General features: G+C 37.4%; 1 protein-coding gene across 2 annotated transcripts; it reads left to right on the top strand.

Annotated features, from left to right (window-relative positions):
* The first annotated feature begins 497 nt into the window (after positions 1–497).
* Positions 498–22636, top strand: LOC131010078 (probable LRR receptor-like serine/threonine-protein kinase At3g47570). 2 transcript variants are annotated; one of them, XR_009096472.1, is made up of 6 exons: positions 498–1371; positions 1478–1549; positions 19060–19131; positions 19233–21236; positions 21336–21765; positions 22031–22636. XR_009096472.1 is itself a non-coding variant. In XM_057937471.1 (5 exons), exons 1-5 carry the CDS (start codon positions 531–533, stop codon positions 21701–21703), a joined length of 3357 nt encoding a protein of 1118 aa, XP_057793454.1. In that variant the 5' UTR covers positions 498–530; the 3' UTR covers positions 21704–21818. The 2 variants fall into 2 exon arrangements, 1 of the variants encoding a protein (XP_057793454.1); XM_057937471.1 differs by lacking the exon at positions 22031–22636 and having other exon boundaries at positions 21336–21818.
* The last annotated feature ends 206 nt before the right edge of the window (positions 22637–22842 follow it).

Below are 22842 nucleotides of genomic sequence, written 5' to 3'. Positions count from 1 at the left end.
GAGAAAGTAATAAAATGATAAAGTATGAAAATGAAGGTAATAAAGTAGGAGAGAGAAGATAATAAAGTAATAAAGTAGGAGAGAGAATGTATTAAGAGAATACTTAATTAGTGCTTAAAATCCCTTATTTTTCCAAATATAGAAATGTAGCATTTTCGTTGGGACGGCCCAAAAAGGAATATGTAGCATCTTGAGCGGGACGGAGGGAGTATTAAATATGAATGAGATTGAAAATACATATGAATATGTGTACCAAAATAAAAACATCACACTTATTGTGAATGATGAGCCAAAATACTTTCGTTACTGAAGTTTTTCTTTGATTTTTTGACCAAGTCCGTGGAAAATTATTATCAAATTAATAGTTTCATATTAACACGTCCCTATCAAACGATCTTAATTAGTTGATAGAAATCAAAATAGGTACTTGTTTTATTCCTTTTTATTATTTTGAATTGATACGATTTCTTTCCATATATATATATCTCAATTCATTGTTACACCAAATAAAGAAACTAGGTAGCACAACAATGGATAACTCCTTATTCCGTCATGGTGTTTTGTTATTGATATGCAACTTGTTTTCCCTCAGCTTATCCCAATCTCTCTCGAATCTCACCACTGATGAACACGCTCTCATCGCCTTGAAAAACTCCATCATTCCAAACCATAATAAGCTCGAAAACTGGTCCACTCGCAACCCCATCTGCGGATGGACCGGCGTCTCTTGCGGCGCCAAACACCGCCGCGTCACGGCCCTAAATCTCACTGCCCTCGGCCTCCGAGGAACCCTCCCTCCACATCTCGGAAACCTAACGTTTCTCCGATCCCTAGACATCCGCTCCAACAATTTCACTGGCGTCTTACCATCTGAGCTGTCCAAGCTGCGCCGCCTAGAATATATGAACGCCGCTTCTAACAACTTCACCGGCGCAATACCGTCTTGGCTCGTAGGCTTGTCCCAGCTCCGGCGTCTGTATCTCCATAGCAACAGATTCTCCGGCGGAATCCCTTCTTCTTTATTCAATGTTTCTTCAAGGCTTGAGGTGTTGAACTTGGAGAACAATCAGTTAATCAATGGCTCCATCCCAGATGCTATCTTCAACATTTCTTCGTTAATATATCTGAATTTGGGACGGAATAGACTATCGGGAAAGATCCCAAATAACATGTGCACTAATACTCCAAAACTTGGAATTTTCATGGTCGGTGGGAATCAACTTTATGGGGAGATTCCGAGAAACATAGGCAAATGCATGGAGCTTGAGGTTTTGGAATTGCAAGCCAATTATTTCAACGGCAATATCCCAACTGAAATCGGAAGTTTGAGTAAGCTCAAGTATTTATTACTATGGCAAAACGAATTCGAAGGTTCGTATTATTAATTTAATCGACATTTTCTGTATAGAAAATATGTTAGTTCACTTGATAAAGTTTAATTTGTGTATAAAAATTCATGGGTAATTTGATGATTCAGGGAGCATTCCGGAGCAAGTTGGGAATCTCACTTCTCTGATATGGCTAAATCTTCAATCTAATAACGTGACAGGTACGTTTCCTACTTGAAAAAAATATACTCCCTCCGTCCCTGAAATGGCTTCCTCTTTGGGGACGGCACGAGTTTTAATAAAAAGTTGTAAAGTGTATTGATAATGGAGAAAAAGTGATATAATTATTATTGGAAGTTGTGAAAAGTGTTATAATTAGTATTGGGAATGGTGAAAAGTGAAAAGTAAGAATAAATAAAATATTATTAGTGGTGGGGTAGGTTTCCAAAAATGGAAAGAAAGAAAGAGGAAGTTATTTGGGGGACGTCCCAAAATGGAAAAAGAGGAAGTTATTTTAGGGACGGAGGGAGTATGCCATAACTTGAGAATTGTTTATTAAAGCTAACTAATTATAATTAAGAGTTTATTATTTCAATTAAAATTTATTATTATTTTTTTATTGGAACATATTAATCTTAATTAATATTTTGAAATTAATCAATTCAACGGCGGGTCAATGCAGTTGACCGCACCCAAGTGTGCCGCCGAAAATATCTCAAATATACATGCTATACATTTATTTAGGATTTAGCCACCCAATGTTTAATTCAACTTTACCAAATTTGGCAGTTATGTATTCATCACTTTTTCTTTGAGCCAAATGTATTCATCACTTTATCCAACCTTGATGTTGGGCTTCTAATTTTTATATTAATTTTTTTTGTTTCATTTTCTATAAATAGACACTAATATTGCTATAGTTATCTCTCTCCCTATATATATATATATATATGGAGAGGTTCAAGAAAAAACTACTAAATAAAAGAAGAACAAATAACCATTTTCAGTCATTCGATCATCAAGATCTACGGTGGATGTATTGTTGGATGAATGCAGATCCTGGGTTCGAATCCTGAATGGAGCAATTTTTTTTATTTTTCTGAGTGCGTTAATTTTAATAGCGAATTCATTAATTTTTAGAGTACTGCTAAATACACATAATATGTGCGCACATAATGCCCTTGAAATTTTATTTCCTAATTTGAATTATTATTATCACTAAATTACCCTTAATTAATATTGGAAATTTTCTAAAGAATTTTTTCCCTTTATTTATTGCAACAATTTTGGAAACAAAATATTGATATGGCCACTAATCAAGATCCTATACATAGAAATTGACACTTCATTTTAGGAAAAGATATAAACACGATTTTGTTAGTTTTTTTTTATTTAAAATACAATTATTTTGATTTATCATGATCATATTTACTGATATTGTTTTTAAGAATAAAAATTCATAGATAAAATAATACTACGATTTATTTTTTAAAATATACTTTAACAAATGTCACGATATTCCTCTAAAATTTAATATACATTATACTATAATATAGGATAATACTTTTTGTTTCGTTTTTCCTTTCCATGTCCTTTTTCATTTTTGTTTTGTTTTTTATTTTTGTTATTTTTATTAATTTATTTTTGCAATTATAATAATTCCTTCATATTTTAAATTTTAAATTTTAAGTTCATTAAATTTATTATGATATAATTTTATTGAGTAATTGATCGATGTGCTCAATGTATTTTCATAATCATATATATTTTTTAATTTATTATTTTGAATTTACTAATTTATTTATAATATATTGTCCTATAGCATATTTTTATTGAGATATGGATTGATGTGCTCAAGGTATGACATTATTCCTACAATTATAACCATACATTTATATTTTATAAGTTTTATTCTAATTTCACTAATTTGTTATGATTTATTCATTAACATATTATTAAATTAAATTTTATTAGAAAAAGAAAAACTAAAAACCCTTGAAAGCACAGAGAACGCAGACTAAGGGCCGAGCCTCATTAAAACCTTTTCACAGAAAACCCAGTGGGAAAAACCGTGAAAAGGAAAAAGAGTACCCGTCTAAGCAAAAACAGAAGGAAAGAGCGGAAGGGAAAGTTTCCGGAACTCCGGCCTAACCATCGTCCCCAAACAATCCCGGCTCTATCCCAACAAAACAAGCACCACGGCCGGTTAGACGCCGTCGCCGTGAGTACAAACAAAAAACAAACGCAAACAAGGAAAACAACACGGCCGGTTATATGCCGTCGTCGTGTGTTCACTAAAAAATGTAACCCCAAACCCACACAAAGGGCAGTACAGCCGGTAAGACGCCGTCGCCGTAAGCCCATAGAAACAAGGAAAGCTACGTGGTCGGTTATATGCCGTCGCCGTGAGCATTCCTCGAGGACCACACGGCCGGTTATATGCCGTCGCTGTGAGATTTCCAGAAAGACCAAACCCAAGAGAACAGAAGTAACTACACGGCCGGTTAAACGCCGTCGCCGGTAGTGCTCCAAGAACCATAACCACAAGCCAAAAACTGAATGAACCTCCGCAGAAACTCCAAGACAAGAAACGACCACCAAGTGTTCTACAAAATAACCACACCAACTCGAGCCAAAACCTCTACCGACCTCCCACCGCACGAGCTCCCGCTCAAAACACACCCCGATCCTAGAAGCTCCTAAGAAATCCGGTAACTCCCGCAAAAAGAGGTCAGACCAGAACGCTGCAATCCTCCAAAAAGTCGCCAGAAACAAACCTACCACCAAGTGTTTGTTGAAATGTCTGAACCAAACGAGAACCGAAAGCCCACACCAGTTAACGAATTTGTCGAACATAGCTATGACTGGAGATGTCTCTCCGAACCGCCGTCTTGATGGTATCAATTTCAAAAGGCCACCAGCCTTCCTCCATACTATCGGCTGCTAAAATATCAGCAACAGTATTCCCTTCTCTAAAGATGTGAGTAACATGAAGTTGGAAATCCGAGAGTAAAGCCAGAATATGCTTCCACAGAGCAAGGAAACGCCAAGGAACAGAAGAGGAACGCTCATGCAGCAGACGAACAACATAAGTTGAGTCAGCTTCAATCCAAAGATAACGCCATTGCCTATGATGAGCAATTTGGATTGCCGTTATGATAGCCAGAAGCTCAGCTTCAAAAGCGAAGCCAACTCCTCATTTTTTGTGAAAACAGCCACGAACCACACTAAATTTATCTCTGAACACGCCTCCAGCAACAATTCGACCTGGAGCCCCCGTAGCCGAGCCGTCCGTATTGACCTTGATCCAATTATTATTCGGAGGCCACCAATACACATTCACGAACTCAGGAAGAGACGGCGCTCTACCCGCTATACCAATTCTTTTGAGAATGGAAAGATCTTCCCAAGTATTAGCCATAGCACCAAGCTTAAAATTCTCTTCCATCTCCCGAAAAGAAACTTTGATCGAGTGGATCACGTTTTTTGCCTCAAATTTGGCATTCTCGAAAATACAGTTGTTTCGCTGCCTCCATAAACTCCAAATGAGCGTGATGATCCCAGCCTTCCAATAACTCTCCAATTGAGAGCTGAAATCGTAACCCCAGGCTGCTACTAACATAGAAAAAATGTCAACATTATGAATATCATGTTCTTTATTGAACCAAGCAAGAAAATCCATCCAAATAGGTTGTACTTTACTGCAGCTCCAGAAAACCCTAGAGGGACCCTGGCTGGTGGGTTGGGATTTCGGTGGTGGATCGAAATTGGTAGAAACCTTCGGAGGGGACCGTGGAGAGAGCGTCGAGGAAGCGTTGCCGGTTGTGTTCTCCGGCGCCGGTGAAACCATTGAAGCAGCAAACGTGAGGGCTAGGGTTTGGGAGAGAGTCATGCTTTTTCGGTTAAGGCTTCTTATTCATTAACATATACTACATTTATAAAATAATGAAAGAATGTAGTTAACGTATGAGATTATTCTAACATTTTAGCTATTCTTTCCTATTTTATATAAATTCTTTTTATTTCAAGTCCACTAATTTATTGTGATGTAATGTTCTATAGGATAATTTTATTTACTAATTGATCGGTGTGTTAGCGTATGACATTATTTTTGTTATTATAGTGATTTTTTATGTTTTTATTTTTTATTTTTTAAGTTCACTAATTTATTATGATATATTTTCCTGTAGTGTATTTTTAGTAGTTATCAATCGATGTGCTCAACGTATGATTATATTATAGTCATTTATTTGTATTTTTTTAATTTTTACATTAATTTCACAATTGTTATTATTTTTTCATTAACTTGTACTTTTATAAAATAATCAGAGAATGTAACTAACGTATGAAATTATTCTAACCATTTTTGCTATTCCTTCATATTTTATATTTTTTATTTAGTTGCTCTTAATTTTTTAACTTATTAACCTATAATTATTTTAATCTTTATTAATTTAAGCAAATAATTATTCAATTCAATAAAAATGGATCCACATATTATTATCTTAAAAATATTTGAAAATATTCCATTGTAATGTGACAACTTTGTACCTTTCCTCTATATCTTATAGTTATACAATGCACTTCAATACTATGTTTTTCTTTTTCTTTCCCTTCCTTTTTCATTTGTGTTTTGTTTTTTCTTTTCGATACTTATCTTTTTTTTATATATTTATTTAATCTATTATCTTATAATATAATTTTATGAAATGATGATATTAGACTATTTTCACAATTATAATAATTTTTATTTTTTATTTTGAGTTCTCTAGTTTATTATAATATACTGTCTTATAGTATACTCCATCCGTCCTGCAAAACTTGAGCGATTTCTTTCTGACACAAATTTTAAAGAGTTAGTATTTTGTGTGGTAGGTGAAAAAAAATAAAAAATGAATGAAGGGAAAAAAAAAACTTGTCATATAAGGAAAATGCTCAAGTTTCGCGGGACGCAGGGAGTATTATTCTTACAATTATAGTAACTTCTTTATATTTTCTATTTTTTTTTCTATTTTCACAATTTCTTTATGAATTTTTTTCATATTAACCTATACTCATATGAAATTATCAAAGAAGGTAGGTAACAAATTCTATTATTCTCACAATTATAGTCATATATTCTTATTTATTTTTTTCAAAATTTTAGGTAAATTTTACTAAGTTATTATGATTTTTTCTAATAATAATCCATAGTTTTATGAAATAATAATTTAATATCCTATAGTATAGTTTTATTGAGTAGTCAATTTATGTGCTCAACATATGATATTATTCCCACAATTATAGTATATCCTTTATATTTTCTATTCTATTTAAATTTCCTTAATTTCTTATTATTTTTCATAATAACCTATAGTTTTATGAAATAATTGAAGATTGTAGCTAGCATATGATATTATATTCACCATTAAAGTACTTCATTCCTTTTAATTTATACGGGGTATTTTTATTATTTCAAATTCACCAATTCACTTTATATTTTGTTTTCATTCGTAATCGATCAACGTATGACATTATTCTCGCAATTATAGTCATTCCTTTATATTTTCTATTTTAATTTCACTAATTCATAAAATATAATATACTGTGATAGAATTTTATGATTTAATCCATCAATGCAATGTGGTCAACTTATCATATTTGTTTCTCAGATATAATAATTCATTTCTATTTTATAATGTCATAATAATCAAATAATATAGCTAGCCTATTATTAGGGGTGAGCATCGAATCGGACCCACTCGTCGGGACCAACGACCCGAAAATTTTTAAATCGTAGACCGACTCGAACCGAATTGTAAGGGAGGACCGACCACCCAGGACCGCACCGAACCCGAATATCGGGTTCAGATTGGTCCGGGTCCGACCTGCTGAAATTTCAAATTTTTATTTTTCCTATTTTACACTCAATTTTCCCGATTTAAAACTTAAAAAAATTCCATACAAACACATATTTTAGCTCAAATATTCTCAATCCACAATTACAACAAAAATACATAAATTAAAATCAATCCATTACATAATAATTCAAGCACAACAAGTTCATAAAAAGAAACGTTAAAGGTACGGGTCGGTACAAAACTACACAGATTACTTAATTTACTTACAGATATTAGATGAGTTATTATATTAGATAAAATTTAATTTATTTCTTAATATCATTAGAAATATATAAATTAAATAATTATTTTATAAAAGATACGAGTCGGTCCGAGTTCGGCGAGTTGGAGTGGGTTAAGACCTGGACCGACCCAAATATTTTTCGGTTCGAAAAATCATACCCGAACCACACCGCATATGTCTATTGAGTCGGTCTGGTCCAGACCAAACCCGTCGGTCCGGCTCGATGTAGCGAGTCCGATTTGAGTTTGCTTAGGGATTTATTATAGTCATCTATTTATATTTTTATATATTTTTTTAATTCTAATTTCAACAAAAAAATAAAACACAAATTAAAATAGCAACAAAAGAAAAAGAAAATAAAAGAAAGACACTAATAATGAGCTATAAATTGGAACTTATCACTAACCGATTCAAAGATGTTACCTCTCAAACATCACTCTAATCCTTTGCTACATTACCCAATAGCGGTATCCGTAGCATAACATTCAACATAATTATTCTTATATTTCAAAATAATAATTATAATAATAAATTTGAATTTAAATATATATAATATATGAATTTAGAATGTTAAGTTGATGAGTTCATCAATTTTTTCATCAATACATATTAAATCATTAATTAGTCATGTAACGTTATTGAAGAAAAATAACTAACTAATTAAATAAGAATATGAAACAATAATTTGACTGCAATTTTAATTACTTGATTCTTCTAGTTGAGTTTGAGCTAATTTATAGGATGTAAATCATTGATAAATAAAGCTGTATAATGAAAATTGATTCATAATTTAATTTAAGGAAATAAATAATTTATTATTAAGGAAAGATATAAGATTGAAATTTGAATTGTACATTCCTTAATTATCTCAAAGGATGATTACGTAAATTAGAAATTCAATTGAAATTGTATTAACTCCATAATTTATGGAGATTTATAAAATGACAAAAATATCTAATTATGTGCGCACATATTATGTGCATTCAGCATTTTCCTAATTTTTATAATGGATGCATTAGATTTGAGGGTTCTCACATTCTCACAAATAATGCAGTTCTCTCTAGAACCACACTATATATATATATAGGAATGAGATCATATAGATCCCAATGCTTATAATAGATCCCTAGATCCAAATCTTGACCACACATTTATGACATGTGGCGCATCAAGATGGTGACACGTGGCAAGGATTCCAAGGCAAAATCTGAAGGGGTAAAATTGGAATGTAATTTTCGGATTTAATAATTAAAAAAATATATATATTTTTTAGATTTTCTCAAAATAGATATATTTTAGATGCATATAGTTTCACACAAAAATGCATAAAGTTTTCACATGAAATGCATAACTTTGAACAGAAAAATGCATTTAATTTTTTGAGTTTTGGTATTTTCACCACCCTACCCCATACCACCCCCCAATCCAGCCCACACCACCCCCCAACCCTCCCCATTACCACCCCCCAAAAATAGGCATGTTTCACATGCATATAAAATCAAACAAAATGCATAAAGTTTTCACATAAAAATGCATTAAATTATACAAAAAATGCATTTCATTTTAATAAATCTGGTAGTTTCGCCACCCCACCCCTGCCCCACCCCCACCCCCCCCCCCCACCCCCAATTTTTTTTTTTTTTTCAAAAACTGATTTTCTGATTGATGGCCCACCCCTACCATTTTGCCTTCAAATGCCTTGCCACGTGTGACCATCTTGATGCGCCACATGTCATAAATGTGTGGTCTAGATTTGGATCTACGGATCTATTATAAGCATAGGGATCCACCGGAACCCAACCATATATATATATATATATATATGGGCGCACTCCAGTGAGACCCCCTATTTTTTGTGTAATATGAGGACAATGAATAAGACATATAATACTAATGAACAAGACGTATATCTAACAAACAGGATGTATATACCGATGAAAAATAAAATTTAAAAAATTGATAATGAATAAGACATATATACTAATGAACAAGGCAGTATATATTATTGAACAATGAAATATATACTGATGAATAACAAAATTTAAAAAATTATGTTCCCTCCAGGATTCGAACCCTGCGAAAAAAAATCACCCTCCAGATACAATATCAGCCATAGGATCGATAAAATAAACGCACCAGATCGTGCCCTAGATCTCACTAAAATTAGAGAGTCTCATTGGAGCGGCCCCCTATATATATATATATATATATATATATATATATATATATAATTTTTTCATGTTCTTTACATATAACATCATTTATTTGAAGTATTTTTTCTTCAATTTCATATTTCAATTGTTTATCTTTATTAATTAGATTTTTTTTGTGTTTTTACACATTTTGCTATATATAATTTTCATATACTTTTATTATAAATTAATTATATTCCAAAAAAATATTATAAATAATATTGTGGTTGAAGTTGTCCCAAAAAAAAGTACTCCGGTTGAAGTGGTTATTAATAAATAATTAAAGTAGATGTGGTTGGTTCGGAAAGGAATATTACTGATAGGAATGTCAATCTAGCTCGAAACCCGTGGGCTGGTCCAATTAACCCGCCACCCGAGAGGGTTGTGGTTGAATTTTTTTAACCCGATAAAAGTTACAACCCGATTAGCCTGTAACCGAATAGCCCGGCACCCGATAGGGTCGGCCCGACTAACCCGATGGGCTAGCCCGAAATCCGAATACTTAATATTAAATATTTCGATATAAAAATAAAAAAATGACAAAATATTATAAAGTCTCATCATTTTCACTTTTCTGTATTTTTGAGATGCTTTACTTCTATGAATTCAAACTATTGTTGGATATTTTATTGTTTTTTCGTTAACAAAGTTGAACATTTTATTGTTACCAACTTATGTTATGCAATCTTGATGCTTTTTTCAATATCTTATATTTTTGCATTTCATGATTGCTATATAATTTATATATTTGATTTCTATGTATATTTTATACATTATACATTAGATCATTAAAAATAATAAAATACAAATGATTATTTTATTTTACGCATTTAAGCCGACTAGCCCGATGGGCTAGCCCGAAACACGAACGTTTAGGGTTAGAATTAAAAATTTATAACCCGACAAAATCCTCAGTCCGATTAGCCCGCACCCGATTAACCCGAAACCCGATAGGGCTGGCCCAAAACCCGGTGAGCTGACCCATTGACATCTCTAATTACTGATATGAATGGGAGAAAAGCTATTTAAATATGTGCCGTAATTAAGACAACAGCAAGAGAATTAAGACAACAGAGAATTAGCCAACATTAAATAATCAATCTCCAGAGAAGTGAATCTGGAGGCTGGAGCTTAAAGATGCACGCGATAAAAAGACCTGGGAAAACATGGAAAATGAAATCTACCAACATTTTTTGGCAATAGAATTCTTCTAATATAAAAAAATAAATAAATTAAAAAAAGGGATGTTAGCCCCAAAATATGTGAACTTTGCTCCAATTCTTGTTTTGCCTCCTAGCTTTCCATAGTTGCGAAAAAATATACCAACTTTGAGATTTGTCTCAAATTGCACTTTTCCATGTCTTGAATATTTAGATTAACCCCTCTTGAATGATCTTTTGTAAATTCACCCCAGAAAATTTTTTAAGACAATTTATACCTAAAACATGTATAAGTTTGGGCTTGAATGGTATATCGGCTGGAAACTTTCCTCGTGCCCGATAGATTACCTGGTAATCTGGGTCTGGACTGTGAGACAACGCCACGTACTTTCGAGCAAAAAACAGTTTAAAAGATCCTTGTTTAAAATGGTATCAGAGCGGGTTTTTATAGAGGAATTATATAATTTTTAGTTTATTTTATTATTAACCCATGTGGGAGGAGACTCCATTAAAAGTTTATGGATCCGGACGAGTGTCCGAGATGTGTACCATACAGGAATTCTCTCCAACATTTGGAGAGTGAAATTACCCGTCTACTAGACGGACTCAACTGGAACAATCGAGCCCTCGTTACCAACGTACGACGAGGAGAAGATGTCGAGATTATTCGTGATATTATCACGAGTATCCAATTCTACCATGAGAACCTCATGGGACTCGCCGCCACCAGAACGGCGATTGAACGGACCAGAGACGAGGCCCATCAGTCACACGATTGATGGAACAAAAAGACAAGGCGGGAGTAGCTTATCCGAGCTACCACAAGATCGAGCCAGACTCTTCCGACAACGTCAACTTGCGGGAGATTCAGAAAACGGTGGAATATTACGGCAACAAGCTGTATGAACTACCGATGGAGATAAGCAGAATATCACTCAAACAAGAGGAAATCCTAACCCTCTTGCGTGATATCCAAAGAAAGGTGGAGGAGATCGAAAGGCGAAAACCATGTTCCGGAAGAATTCGGAATCAATGGTCCAAAGACCCAACGAATCTTTCTCTATTTGATGCAACACCCCAGGAGTTGCAGCCAAAGGACATAATCCGAATCATGAAAGGCAAATATCATGAATAGCCTTGACAGAATCGGATTAGAAGATCTACAAGAGTTAGCAGAATCTTTTGCTAACCTCAATATGGTTGATCTAAAGATGAACCAAGGAGATGAGGGCCCCAAAATTGAGCCTCAAGGAGAAGAATCGTCAGGAAAAGGGTCAGCCCAAGACGATGCAAGCCAGTTCCAACGAACCCGACGACGGAGGCCTCAGATGCAGAATACTCCTGTTGGAAAGGTCACACTGGAACCAGTCCATCCATATGGATTGATCCTCAACCTCGACGAAGCCAGCTTCAAAGAATGGGAGGGTCTCATCGACGAATGGGCTTCATCATTAAAAGTCGTAATCGCTACAATTGATTACGATAAGAAAGAATTTGCCAGAGTCTTCGAAGCCAGTTTGGCAGGAATGGCAAAACAATACTGGGACAAACTTGAGGTTCCAGTAAGGGAAGAAATGTTTAGTAGTACATCCATGTATGACATCATCAAGGAGATTACTAAGCAAATTAAAATCCATTTCTTGGGAATGGGTTTTTTCGAAGGATCCGCAGAGGAGAAGCGCAAGAAATATCAACAGGCACTTCACAATCTGAGATTGATGGTGCTGGAGCCAAAAGCTCTCGATGAATTTCTGCGCCTTTATACCCTATATGTTCATATGGGGGAAGTGGAAGATCAGACGGCCATGGACCTCTTTTTCCCAAAGTTTCCAAGTCCATGGAGAGAGATGCTCATCAAGGAGTATGTTTCACCCGGGGGATATCCCCTCGATAGTGCTTCAAGGAGGATGTCTTATGTCCACAAGAAGCTGTCCGAATGGTGCCAGAAGGCAGCGGACCAGAGGAATCTCAAGAGATTGAGGAGACTCAACAAGAAATCCCCATTGATGTGCGACAACATTGATCTTCCAACAGAGATTGGTGCTGAGTTGCTGTATCAAAAGAGGAGCCGAAAGAAACATAGGTATCAACCCTATGAAAGAAAGTCCAGAAGGAGTTCTTGGAAGCCAAGAACCATGTGGACCAGACAGAAAGCATGCTCCTACAAATCAGGCCAACGGAGCGGACCATCAAGAAACCGATTCTCAAATCAAAAGAGAATCCCGGCGAGGAAAACTTTCAGGCGTACCCAAGCCAAAGCAAATGAAAGTTTTAAAGATTGCAACTGCTGGTCGTGCGGTGCTAAGGGGCATATTTCAACCAATTGCCCAGACAACGAGAAAAGGGAGATAAGAAGATTCGAATCCACACCGGATATCGAAGATGCTATCTACCACCAGAAATTGATACCCGTGTATCAATTCGAAGATATATCCTCTGATGAGAGTATATATGAGCAAGAAGAGGTCTTTAGTTCTGAGGATTCGGAGATGACCGATGGATCAACCGGAGACGAGTCAGACTAAAGAGAAACGCGAGGTTCATCACACCCAGAAGGAGGATCAGAATGGATTTACCAGCCATTTTCTGATTCCACAAGAAGAGGTGGTAAAGAAGCTCGTAAAGAAACTCAATAGGGAAACTGGAGAGGTACAAACATACCAAGGGTTTTCCAATGGGAGATTGAATCGAGTTTTTAATAGCTTGATTCCATCCAAGAGGAAGCATCATGTCTATTTCGGGGTCACAAACCGAGAAATGGCGCTTCCAATTGAAAGTACAAGTAATCAGGTGGAGATCCAGCTGGTTCCTGCTGAAGATATTATGCAGGATCTTAAGAAAATGAAGCCAGAAGTCGCTAGCACGATGAAATGGATTCATATTGGAGCAATCCAGTTGGTAATCAAATCGTCCCTCTCCCCAGGGACAGATCAACCAATTGATGTTGCACTCTGCGACAAAAGAATCAGAGATACAAGAGCATCAGTTCTTGGAGCCTTTTCAGGCAATCTCTACGCCAAGAGGATTATAACCGAGTTCTACCCGCAGATCGCTTATAATCTACAGGATTCATCCTTCAGCCGAGCCCTGACTCTCTATCAGGACTACAAAAAGAAGGAGTTAATGACGGGAGGAAATAGGCCATACTCGCTGACTTACCAAGTCTCGTATGCCTTGTCAAATTCCCATCATACAGAGTTATTTCTGGGAAAAGAATTTATTGAAATTCCAGAAATATTTAAGGAAGTGGCCAAAGCAGTCAATCCAAACCGAGTGGAGATTCCTCAGATCGGAGAAATCGATATCGATATTGGAGACAAGCAGGTGCTAAACCATACCCAGAGTCTCAGACTGGGAGCACCAAGGCTATCATTCCAAGGAAATAGGCTTACTTCAGGGCCTATTACAAGAAGTTTCTCTCAGTCATACGAGAGAAGGGCGATACAGGAAACACCAGCTCCAGACATGAGGGTCAAACTCAAATGTCCCGAAGGATGGAGACAGGTATCCACAAGATTTGATACAACAAACAAGGAAAACAAGTTTCCTTGTAGTTCGTTGTATTATTTGGCAAATCCAGGAGACAACCGATACATCGGAACTCTGAAGGTCGGAGGTTTTGAAATTCAGACTGAAGGCCAAGCCGGACCGGAGACAGGCGTCCTAATCTTAGGACGAGATTTCCTTGACAAATACAAGCCATGGTCATGGAAATCAGGAGGAATGGAGATTACAATCGGACGCCAAAGATTGATGATCCAATGACAAGTCCATTCTCGATATACATCTCTGTAGGGATGTTATATGAGAAATTCAAAGCAGAATATTTTGCTGCTTATGTGGATTCAGGAGCAGGAATCTGTACAGCAAAACGAGGAGTCTTCCCAGCAGAAGTGGAAGAAGATCTACCTCGGATTGCAGGAAGAGATTTCTCCAAAAAGATTTTGCTTCTATCAAAAGGAGTAAAACAAACGGAAATATTGATCGGCGGAGCAGGACAGACACCTTGGTACAAGGTCAAAACTCCACCAATTTATTTCCATGATACCGGAGCAGATATATTATTTGGAAATAATTTTCTGCAAAGCTTCAAGAGGTATATACAGGACAATGAAGCAAGGAGGCTAGTGTTCACAACCAATTGTGATCACAAAATCATTGTGCAAAGGCTCAATGGAGCTTTTCATCGCTCAATGCCAATCAAATTCCGCAGCAAGCGTGGTGATGATGGCAGACTCCGGAGACCTCAAATGAAGGATCAAAGGAGATTCGGCGAGGTTTTGCTCAAATGCAGAACTGAGGGATTCCCAAATCTCTCTGAGGAAGAAACTCAAATCCTCAAAGTATCCCTGATATCACACAAAGATATCAAGGAAGAAGAACAGGTGTCCATAGCCTATGTCAAAAGGAGAATCCAGAAGTGTTACCACGAGGATCCTTTGGCATGGTGGGACAAGAACCAGCTCAGAGCAACCTTGAAAGTCAAAACTGGAAAGGAATATGAGCTCGTAAGGTTCAGACCTATCCTGATGAACCCTCAAGATCAACAGGATATGATGAGTATAATCAAGGAACACCTTGATTTGAAATTGATTGAAGAAGGAAGATCACCCTACAACAGTCCTGGATTTCTGGTGAGAAATCATGGGGAGATCAAGCGAGGAAAGCCAAGATTGGTCATTAATTATAAAGGGATTAATGACATTCTTGAGTTTGACGGATATTTCATCCCAAGCAGAGAACACCTCATCAACTGCATTAGAAGTGCAAGGGTATTCTCAAAGTTCGACTGCAAATCAGGCTTCTACCAGATTCGCATGGAAGAAGGGAGTAAGAAGTTCACAGCCTTCTCAACTCCACAAGGACATTATGTCTGGAATGTCATGCCAATGGGGTTAGCCAACGCGCCTCAGATATTCCAAAGGAAGATGGATAATCTCTTCAAAGATTATTCTTCGTTTATGTTTGTTTACATTGATGACATCCTTATTGCATCAAAAAACATTCATGAACATGTCAGGCATCTAGAGATATTTGCGGATGTTTGTCAACAAGAAGGACTAGTGCTGTCAGAAAAGAAGGCAGTCATAGCCACCCAGAAGATGGAGTTTCTGGGGATTGAGATCGATGAATCGGGGATAATTCTACAAGATCATATTGTGGAAAAAGTCCAGGGATTTCCGGAGGATCTCAAGGAGAAAAAACAGCTCCAAAGCTTTCTCGGAGTTGTCAATTTTGCAGGGATGTTTATCAAAAACCTTGCAGAACATAGAAAGATCTTCAGTCCACTTCTGAAGAAAGATGTTCCATTCATTTGGAAGGAAGAACATCGGGAGGGTATAAAGAAGTTGAAAGAGATTTGCAAAAATCTCCCGAAGCTTTCAATACCACAAGACGAAGATGACTTAGTCCTTTATACAGATGCGAGTGATTTCTGGTGGGCAGCTGTGCTCACAAAGATCACCCCTTATGGAGAAGAACCTTGCAGATACTGTAGCGGTCTTTTCTCCGACGACGAAGCTGTGCGATGGCACATCAACGAAAAGGAATTCTTTGCAGTGCGAAAGGCGTTTAAAAATGGCCGCTTTTCTTACTTGCTAATAAATTTGTTTTGAAAGTAGATAACACTAACGTTAAAGCTTTCTTAACAAAAAAGATTGAATCTAAGCCTGAGAAATCTAGATTGCTTAGATGGCAAGCAGAATGTCAGTATTATGATTATGATATTGTCATTTTGAAATCTGATCAGAATGTTCTTGCAGATTTCCTTACAAGGGATGGAGCTCCCTGAAGTGGAGGCCATCGGGGCAATACAAGGGCAGCTCTTCGAAAGTTTAGAGCTGCTACAACAAGAATGGTAGAAGTGTGTTCTACACACTAAACAAGCAGGAAAGATACAAGCGGCTGACGAAGCCCGAGTATCCAACCAAATTGATGCTTGCTTCATGAAGATGTTCAATCTTCAAGAAGCACTCGACAAGCCGCTCTTGCGCGTTATCCGAGACAATCGGATTAAAGCAATACTTTCCGTACAGGGCGGATTACCTGTAGCAGGGGATTCAAGTACCCCTAGCACAAGTCCTGAGACAATGGTTTCACAGCCAGACTCTCGAGGAAAAGATGTTGTTAAGGGGTCACACCCTGAATCAACATGTCAACCCTCCACCTCTGGGGTAAAAGAGGGAGAGATCAATCTTAGGCCTATGACTGGCCAACTTAAGGTTGATACTGACTTTATTGAAATTTCTCCTTCTTGGCAGATGTACCAGGACAGGTGGGAGAAACTTCTCACGAGGAAGGGCATTAATCCGGGAAATTGCCGGGTTGATGTTGCCGGAAAATATCCAAGGGTTTGGACGACTCCAGGAGCCAATCCAAACGATGTCAAGGAATGGTATGAATTTGGGGCTTTGGCCTCAGTTTATACTACCGCCCCAGCCTTCACCGAGATCAAGGGTCTACCCAAATGGATCCAGAAAACGGTGTTCGACACATGGGAGAACAACGAGTCCCTCAAAAGGGGAGATGTTCTGGAATTGTACTGTTTCAGTGCAGCGCCAGAGCCAGTCGGAAAAGGAATCCGTGAAGCTTTCACTTTATTAAGCTATGGAGACCTGATACGGGAGCCCTTAACCGGATCAAAGTTCCCGACTTTCAGGCCGCAATCGTCTCAACATTCACGGAAGATCAAATCTCCACGAGACGAGCATGGGGTCTATGGGTCTGTCTCACAGAGATGGACAAAATGAAGTCCAGATTCAAGTTCTACCAAAGCTCGGATCTAGGAACGTTCCTAGTTAATACTATGACAGGAACAACAACTCCTTTTGCCGAACAATCTTTCGAGAAGAAACGGCGAATGTTGTGGGAGAACAAGATTACGGGGAGCCAGGAGACTCGTCGCAAATTCTGCAATATGGCTCATCTGGGCCAGTGGACTGAGAAAATCTGCGATCAATGTTCGTCGTAGAAGGAGCCAGAATTTGGCAAAGGATTCTTCCCAAAGCCGGATAGAAGGAGGTTCCGGTCTGATGAACATGATGATCATCAGACTCCAAAAGGAAGAAACCCTCGGGCACCAAAAGGCAAGGTGGCCGACAAAACAAAGTGAATCATGTGATTCACAGCAAGGATCGCACCCACAAAAGAAACGACAAAAGTGGGTGGTATGACAGGAGAACCACTCACCAAACGCTCCAAGACAAATGTGAGTGGAAAGGAAAAGCAGCCGGCCCCTACCAGCATTATCACAAGAAGATAAAGCAGGGGTCCAGCACCATGTGATGGCACTTACTTATGTCGGCAATCAAGGCGGACAAAGAAGGTGGATGTCACAATCAAAAGAGCTGGCCACGAAGAAAGCATCCGAGGCCAACCACCAAGCAATAATAGAGGGTATCAGACCTCTATAAAACCACAAGTGCTGGAGAGAAGAAGGATCATTCGGAATTCACAACACATTTCCACACACCATTTCCTCTCTCTAGAAAATTATCTTTGTAATTTTAATTTTGTTTTCAAAGTTTTCATTTTAGTTTAGTTTCCTTTTTATTTTATGTACACAAGTATTGGCTACTATGAGTAGCTAAACAAGTTGGTCTCCTCCTTTGGGGATTATTTTATGAAATAAATTAATTATTATATAATTCCTCTATAAACGCTTAGTTTTTGTCCAACTATTCCGGGTTGAGTAAAAATATTTTCTTTATTTATCCAATATATTATTTAGTCGGCACTTAGTGAAGGAGAAGGGTTGCAACCATCTCTTGCGAGTGTGTGGTTGGTGCGTGCCGGGTGGGCAGACGAGCCGTAAAACGCAACAGAACTGACTCCTGAAGAAGACCAGTCGACAAAGGTATAATGTTGGTTTAAATTTAAGATTTATTTCGAAGTGTTACGGAAGCATGTTGGGCCTGATTAATTGTTAAACTGTTTTAAGAATTCATTATGAGGGTATTTTGTCTTGGTTTTGTAATTGTTGGGGTTATTCTGCAATTTTTTATTCTTGAGGGGTCAATTTCTAATAATTTGAAAATGGGATTGTTAAGATTGGCTACAATTTGAAAGGTGATATATTTCTTGGCAAAGATTGAAAGGTTAGAGGCAAAATGAGAATTGAGTTAAAGTTGGTATATTTTGAGGCCAATTACCCTTAAAAAAACGGTAAATACACTCTAAAAAAATGAGTTAATCATATTCCCTCATACTAGCTCAGTAGCTCTGATAAAACCCTTGAGTAAATATTTGATGATGCAGGTAGCTTGCCAAAGCAACTCGGGAACCTCACTTCTCTGACTTTCCTATCCTTTAGTTCTAACAAGATGACAGGTACATATGTTGTAAAAATTGCACATAATTTTTTACTGTTGAATAATATACAGCAATATATACATTTGGATCATCGTTTTCCCACTGCATGTATGCAACAGGCGAATTACCAGAGGAGATTTCTGATTTGTCATCCCTGAGTAGCCTGGTTCTGACAAATAATTTCTTCAGCGGCGCTATCCCACGCGGCGTCTTCAACATATCAACCTTGCTAAATTTAGACCTTTCATACAATGATTTTTCCGGTAGTCTTCCTTCAAGCATAGGCCTCACACTTTTCAATCTTCAAGAGCTTGCTTTACAAGATAACAGTTTCAGCGGCCCAATCCCAACTTCCATCAACAATGCTTCTCAGCTTCAATACCTGAACTTGCAATCTAATTCGCTCAGCGGCTCCATTCCAAGCTTCGCCGATTTAAGCCTCTTAACTCGCATACTGCTTGCGGAAAATAATTTGAGCGGAGCGAAATCCCCAACCCAAGAATTAGAATTTTTTTCTTCGTTAACTAATTCTCAGAATCTTCGACTTATTCATGTATCGTTCAATCCACTCAACGGTGTCCTCCCTGCTTCCATTGGGAATTTATCCCAATTTCTTGAGCTCTTCTCTTCAACAAGCGCAGGTATTCGAGGTGTCATTCCTTCTGAGATTGGGAATCTGAGCGGTTTGGTAAATTTAAATTTGTACAACAATCAGTTGCGTGGTTCGATTCCGACGACGATAGGAAATCTGAAGGAGCTCGGAAGATTAGTCCTTGCCGGTAATAAGTTGGAAGGATCTATCCCGATGAATCTTTGCCGAATGAGTAGTTTGTCGGAGCTGTACTTGGTAAGCAACGAGGTCGAGGGTCCAATACCAGAGTGTTTCGGTGAAATCCAATCGCTAAGAGTGATTGATTTTAGTTCAAACAAGTTCAATTCCACCATGCCTTCCAATTTCTGGAATCTCACAAACCTCATCTTTCTAAACTTGTCCTCAAACTATTTGAGTGGTCAGATCTCATCTGAAATTGAAAAACTGAAGGTGATCAACCGAATGGATTTCTCCTCCAATCTATTTTCCGGTGATATTCCGAGCACCATCGACAGCTGTCAATCGTTGGAGTATCTAAATTTATCCAATAATAAACTTGGAGGATCTATCCCTCCATCACTGGGAAACATCAGAGGTTTGATGATGGTGGATTTATCTAATAGTAATCTTTCTGGATTGATACCTGAATCTTTACAAGACCTCAGATTCTTGGAGTATCTTAATGTGTCTCACAACAGATTGGAAGGAGAGATTCCAAATGGGGGTCCTTTTGCTAACTTCTCAGCTGACTCGTTCATTGACAACTTTGGTATGTGTGGTGCAGCAAGATTTGAAGTGCCGCCATGTGCAGAAGTTGATGGAGGATCAAAATCAAAGAGTGTTGCTCGATTAATGAAGTATGTTCTTCCCCCGATCATCTCAGTGATGGTTCTAGTGATCGTTATTGTTTTTCTCATGAGACGAAGGAAGCGTGTAAAAGTAACAATTCCAGTTGATGCTAATCGGGTAGGTATTGCTTGGAGAGTCACTTCATACAACGAGCTTTCGCGGGGAACAGATTCTTTCAGTGAGATGAATCTACTCGGAAGAGGAAGGTTTGGTGCGGTGTTCAAAGGGACGTTTTCTGAGGGGCTGAATTTTGCAGCAAAGGTTTTCAATTTAGAATTGGAAGGAGGTAACAAGAGCTTCGAAACTGAGAGTAGAATATTGAGCACCATTCGCCACAGGAACTTGGTTCGAGTTATTGGTTGTTGCACGAATATGGAATTTAAAGCGTTGATTCTTGAATTCATGCCGAATGGAAGCTTGGAGAAATGGTTATATTCCGACAACTATTGCATCGACGTTCTACAGTTGTTGAATGTCTCAATAGATGTTGCTTTAGCTCTGGAATATCTTCATCACGGCAATACATTTCCAGTCGTGCATTGCGATATAAAGCCAAGCAATGTGTTGCTCGATGAAGACATGACTGCTCGTGTTGCTGACTTTGGAATTGCAAAGCTTTTTGAGGAAGGGGAGGCTATGATTCAAACTAAAACCTTGGCTACTATCGGTTATGCAGCACCAGGTGAGGTTTTGAAATTTTATAACTTTTTTATTAAGTATTATATATGTGTGCATTCTCATAAATTAGTATGTGAAAATCATGAACTTGTGATGCAATTAGAGTATGGATCAGAAGGAAAAGTATCGACGAGTGCTGATGTATACAGCTTTGGAATAATGTTGCTGGAGATGTTTACGAGAAAGAAGCCTACTGATGATATGTTCAATGGGGAAATGAGCTTGAAGGAATGGGTGAGTGAAGCATTACAAGGAAATGCAATGGATCAAGTGTTGGACTCTGCTTTGCTATTAGAAAGAGATGGTCATTTTGTTGCATCTGTGTTTGAATTGGCAATGAAATGTTTAGCCATTGCGCCCGATGAAAGAATCAACATGATTGAAGCAGCAACCAGTCTAAAGAAGATCAAAGCAAAAGTTGTAGCAGGAGTCACCACAAGGCATCAACAACATGCAATTACCATTACTTGAGATGATGGCAATTTTGTTAGGCTTTCTAACTGTAGTCCAAATATAAAATAGTGAGATTTCTTGTAAGTCATAATCCTTTCATCTTGTTATTGATACAATTTGGAAGCTTCGATTATATTTTTCATGATTAATATAAAATAGTGCAAGAATTCTTTCAAGGCGTGCAATAACTATATATATATATATTATATATACATATAAATATTTTCGAACTCGGATTGATTTGTATAAGAAGACATCATCAGTTACCGCTGAAATTGTGTAAGGTATAATATTGCATGCTGTTGAAAGTCTATTACCGCTGAAATTGTTGTCTTGCAATTGCAGGAGATCAAACTCTCTGCATTCGCCTATATTTCTTGGAATCTCCCCATTAAGTTGATTCGCGGAGAGAGTGAATTGATATATATCAACGACGAAGCGTCGACGATAGTATCTGGTATGGATCCAGTCAACTCTAAAAAAATTATTTCTAATGAAGAAGAATCACCAGTTTCCTCTGGAATAGTTCCATCAATAAAATTGTAGTCCTTGAAATGTTGAATAAAGAAGTGGGGATTGTGCCTGAGAATCTGTAGTTAAAGAGATACATATCCGAACCACGATGGCATCTCTCCGGTGTAGTTGTTCACTGCGACGTTTATTGTATGCAGCGACGCAGCTTAGACAGCTCAAATTGTTGGAGCTGATGTCTAGGGATCGAAGAAACGTCCGGTTTCCAAGATTCGGAGCGATGGATCCTCGGAGGCTGAGGCCGGTGAGATTTAGGGCCGCAAGCAAATGGGGGTGTTAATGGAGCAGTTGGCGAGGAAGAAGCATGTTGATGAGTGGTGAGATTGAAGAATAATGATTTGGATGAGGTGAGTGAAATGTTGGTAAATATGAAAAGCACAAGAGCAAAAGTGCCTCCATTAATATGATATTTTTTGGTGTATAGCATTAGCAGGGTTTATATGTGAATAATGAATATAAATATATACATGTTGTCGACAAAAACTTCTTGGTGACAACCCTCAAGGGTTCGATGGCGAGGCCGACAATTCCACACAAATAAAAAAAATGCATGGCCGAGTTGGAGTTGAATGAAAAGAATAAAATGTGAATCAAGGCGTTCAGACTTCGAATGGAAAACGAAGAAA

This window comes from Salvia miltiorrhiza, chromosome 2, assembly GCF_028751815.1.
Source record: "Salvia miltiorrhiza cultivar Shanhuang (shh) chromosome 2, IMPLAD_Smil_shh, whole genome shotgun sequence".
NCBI lineage: Eukaryota > Viridiplantae > Streptophyta > Magnoliopsida > Lamiales > Lamiaceae > Salvia > Salvia miltiorrhiza.
This window is presented reverse-complemented; position numbering and strand designations above follow the sequence as displayed.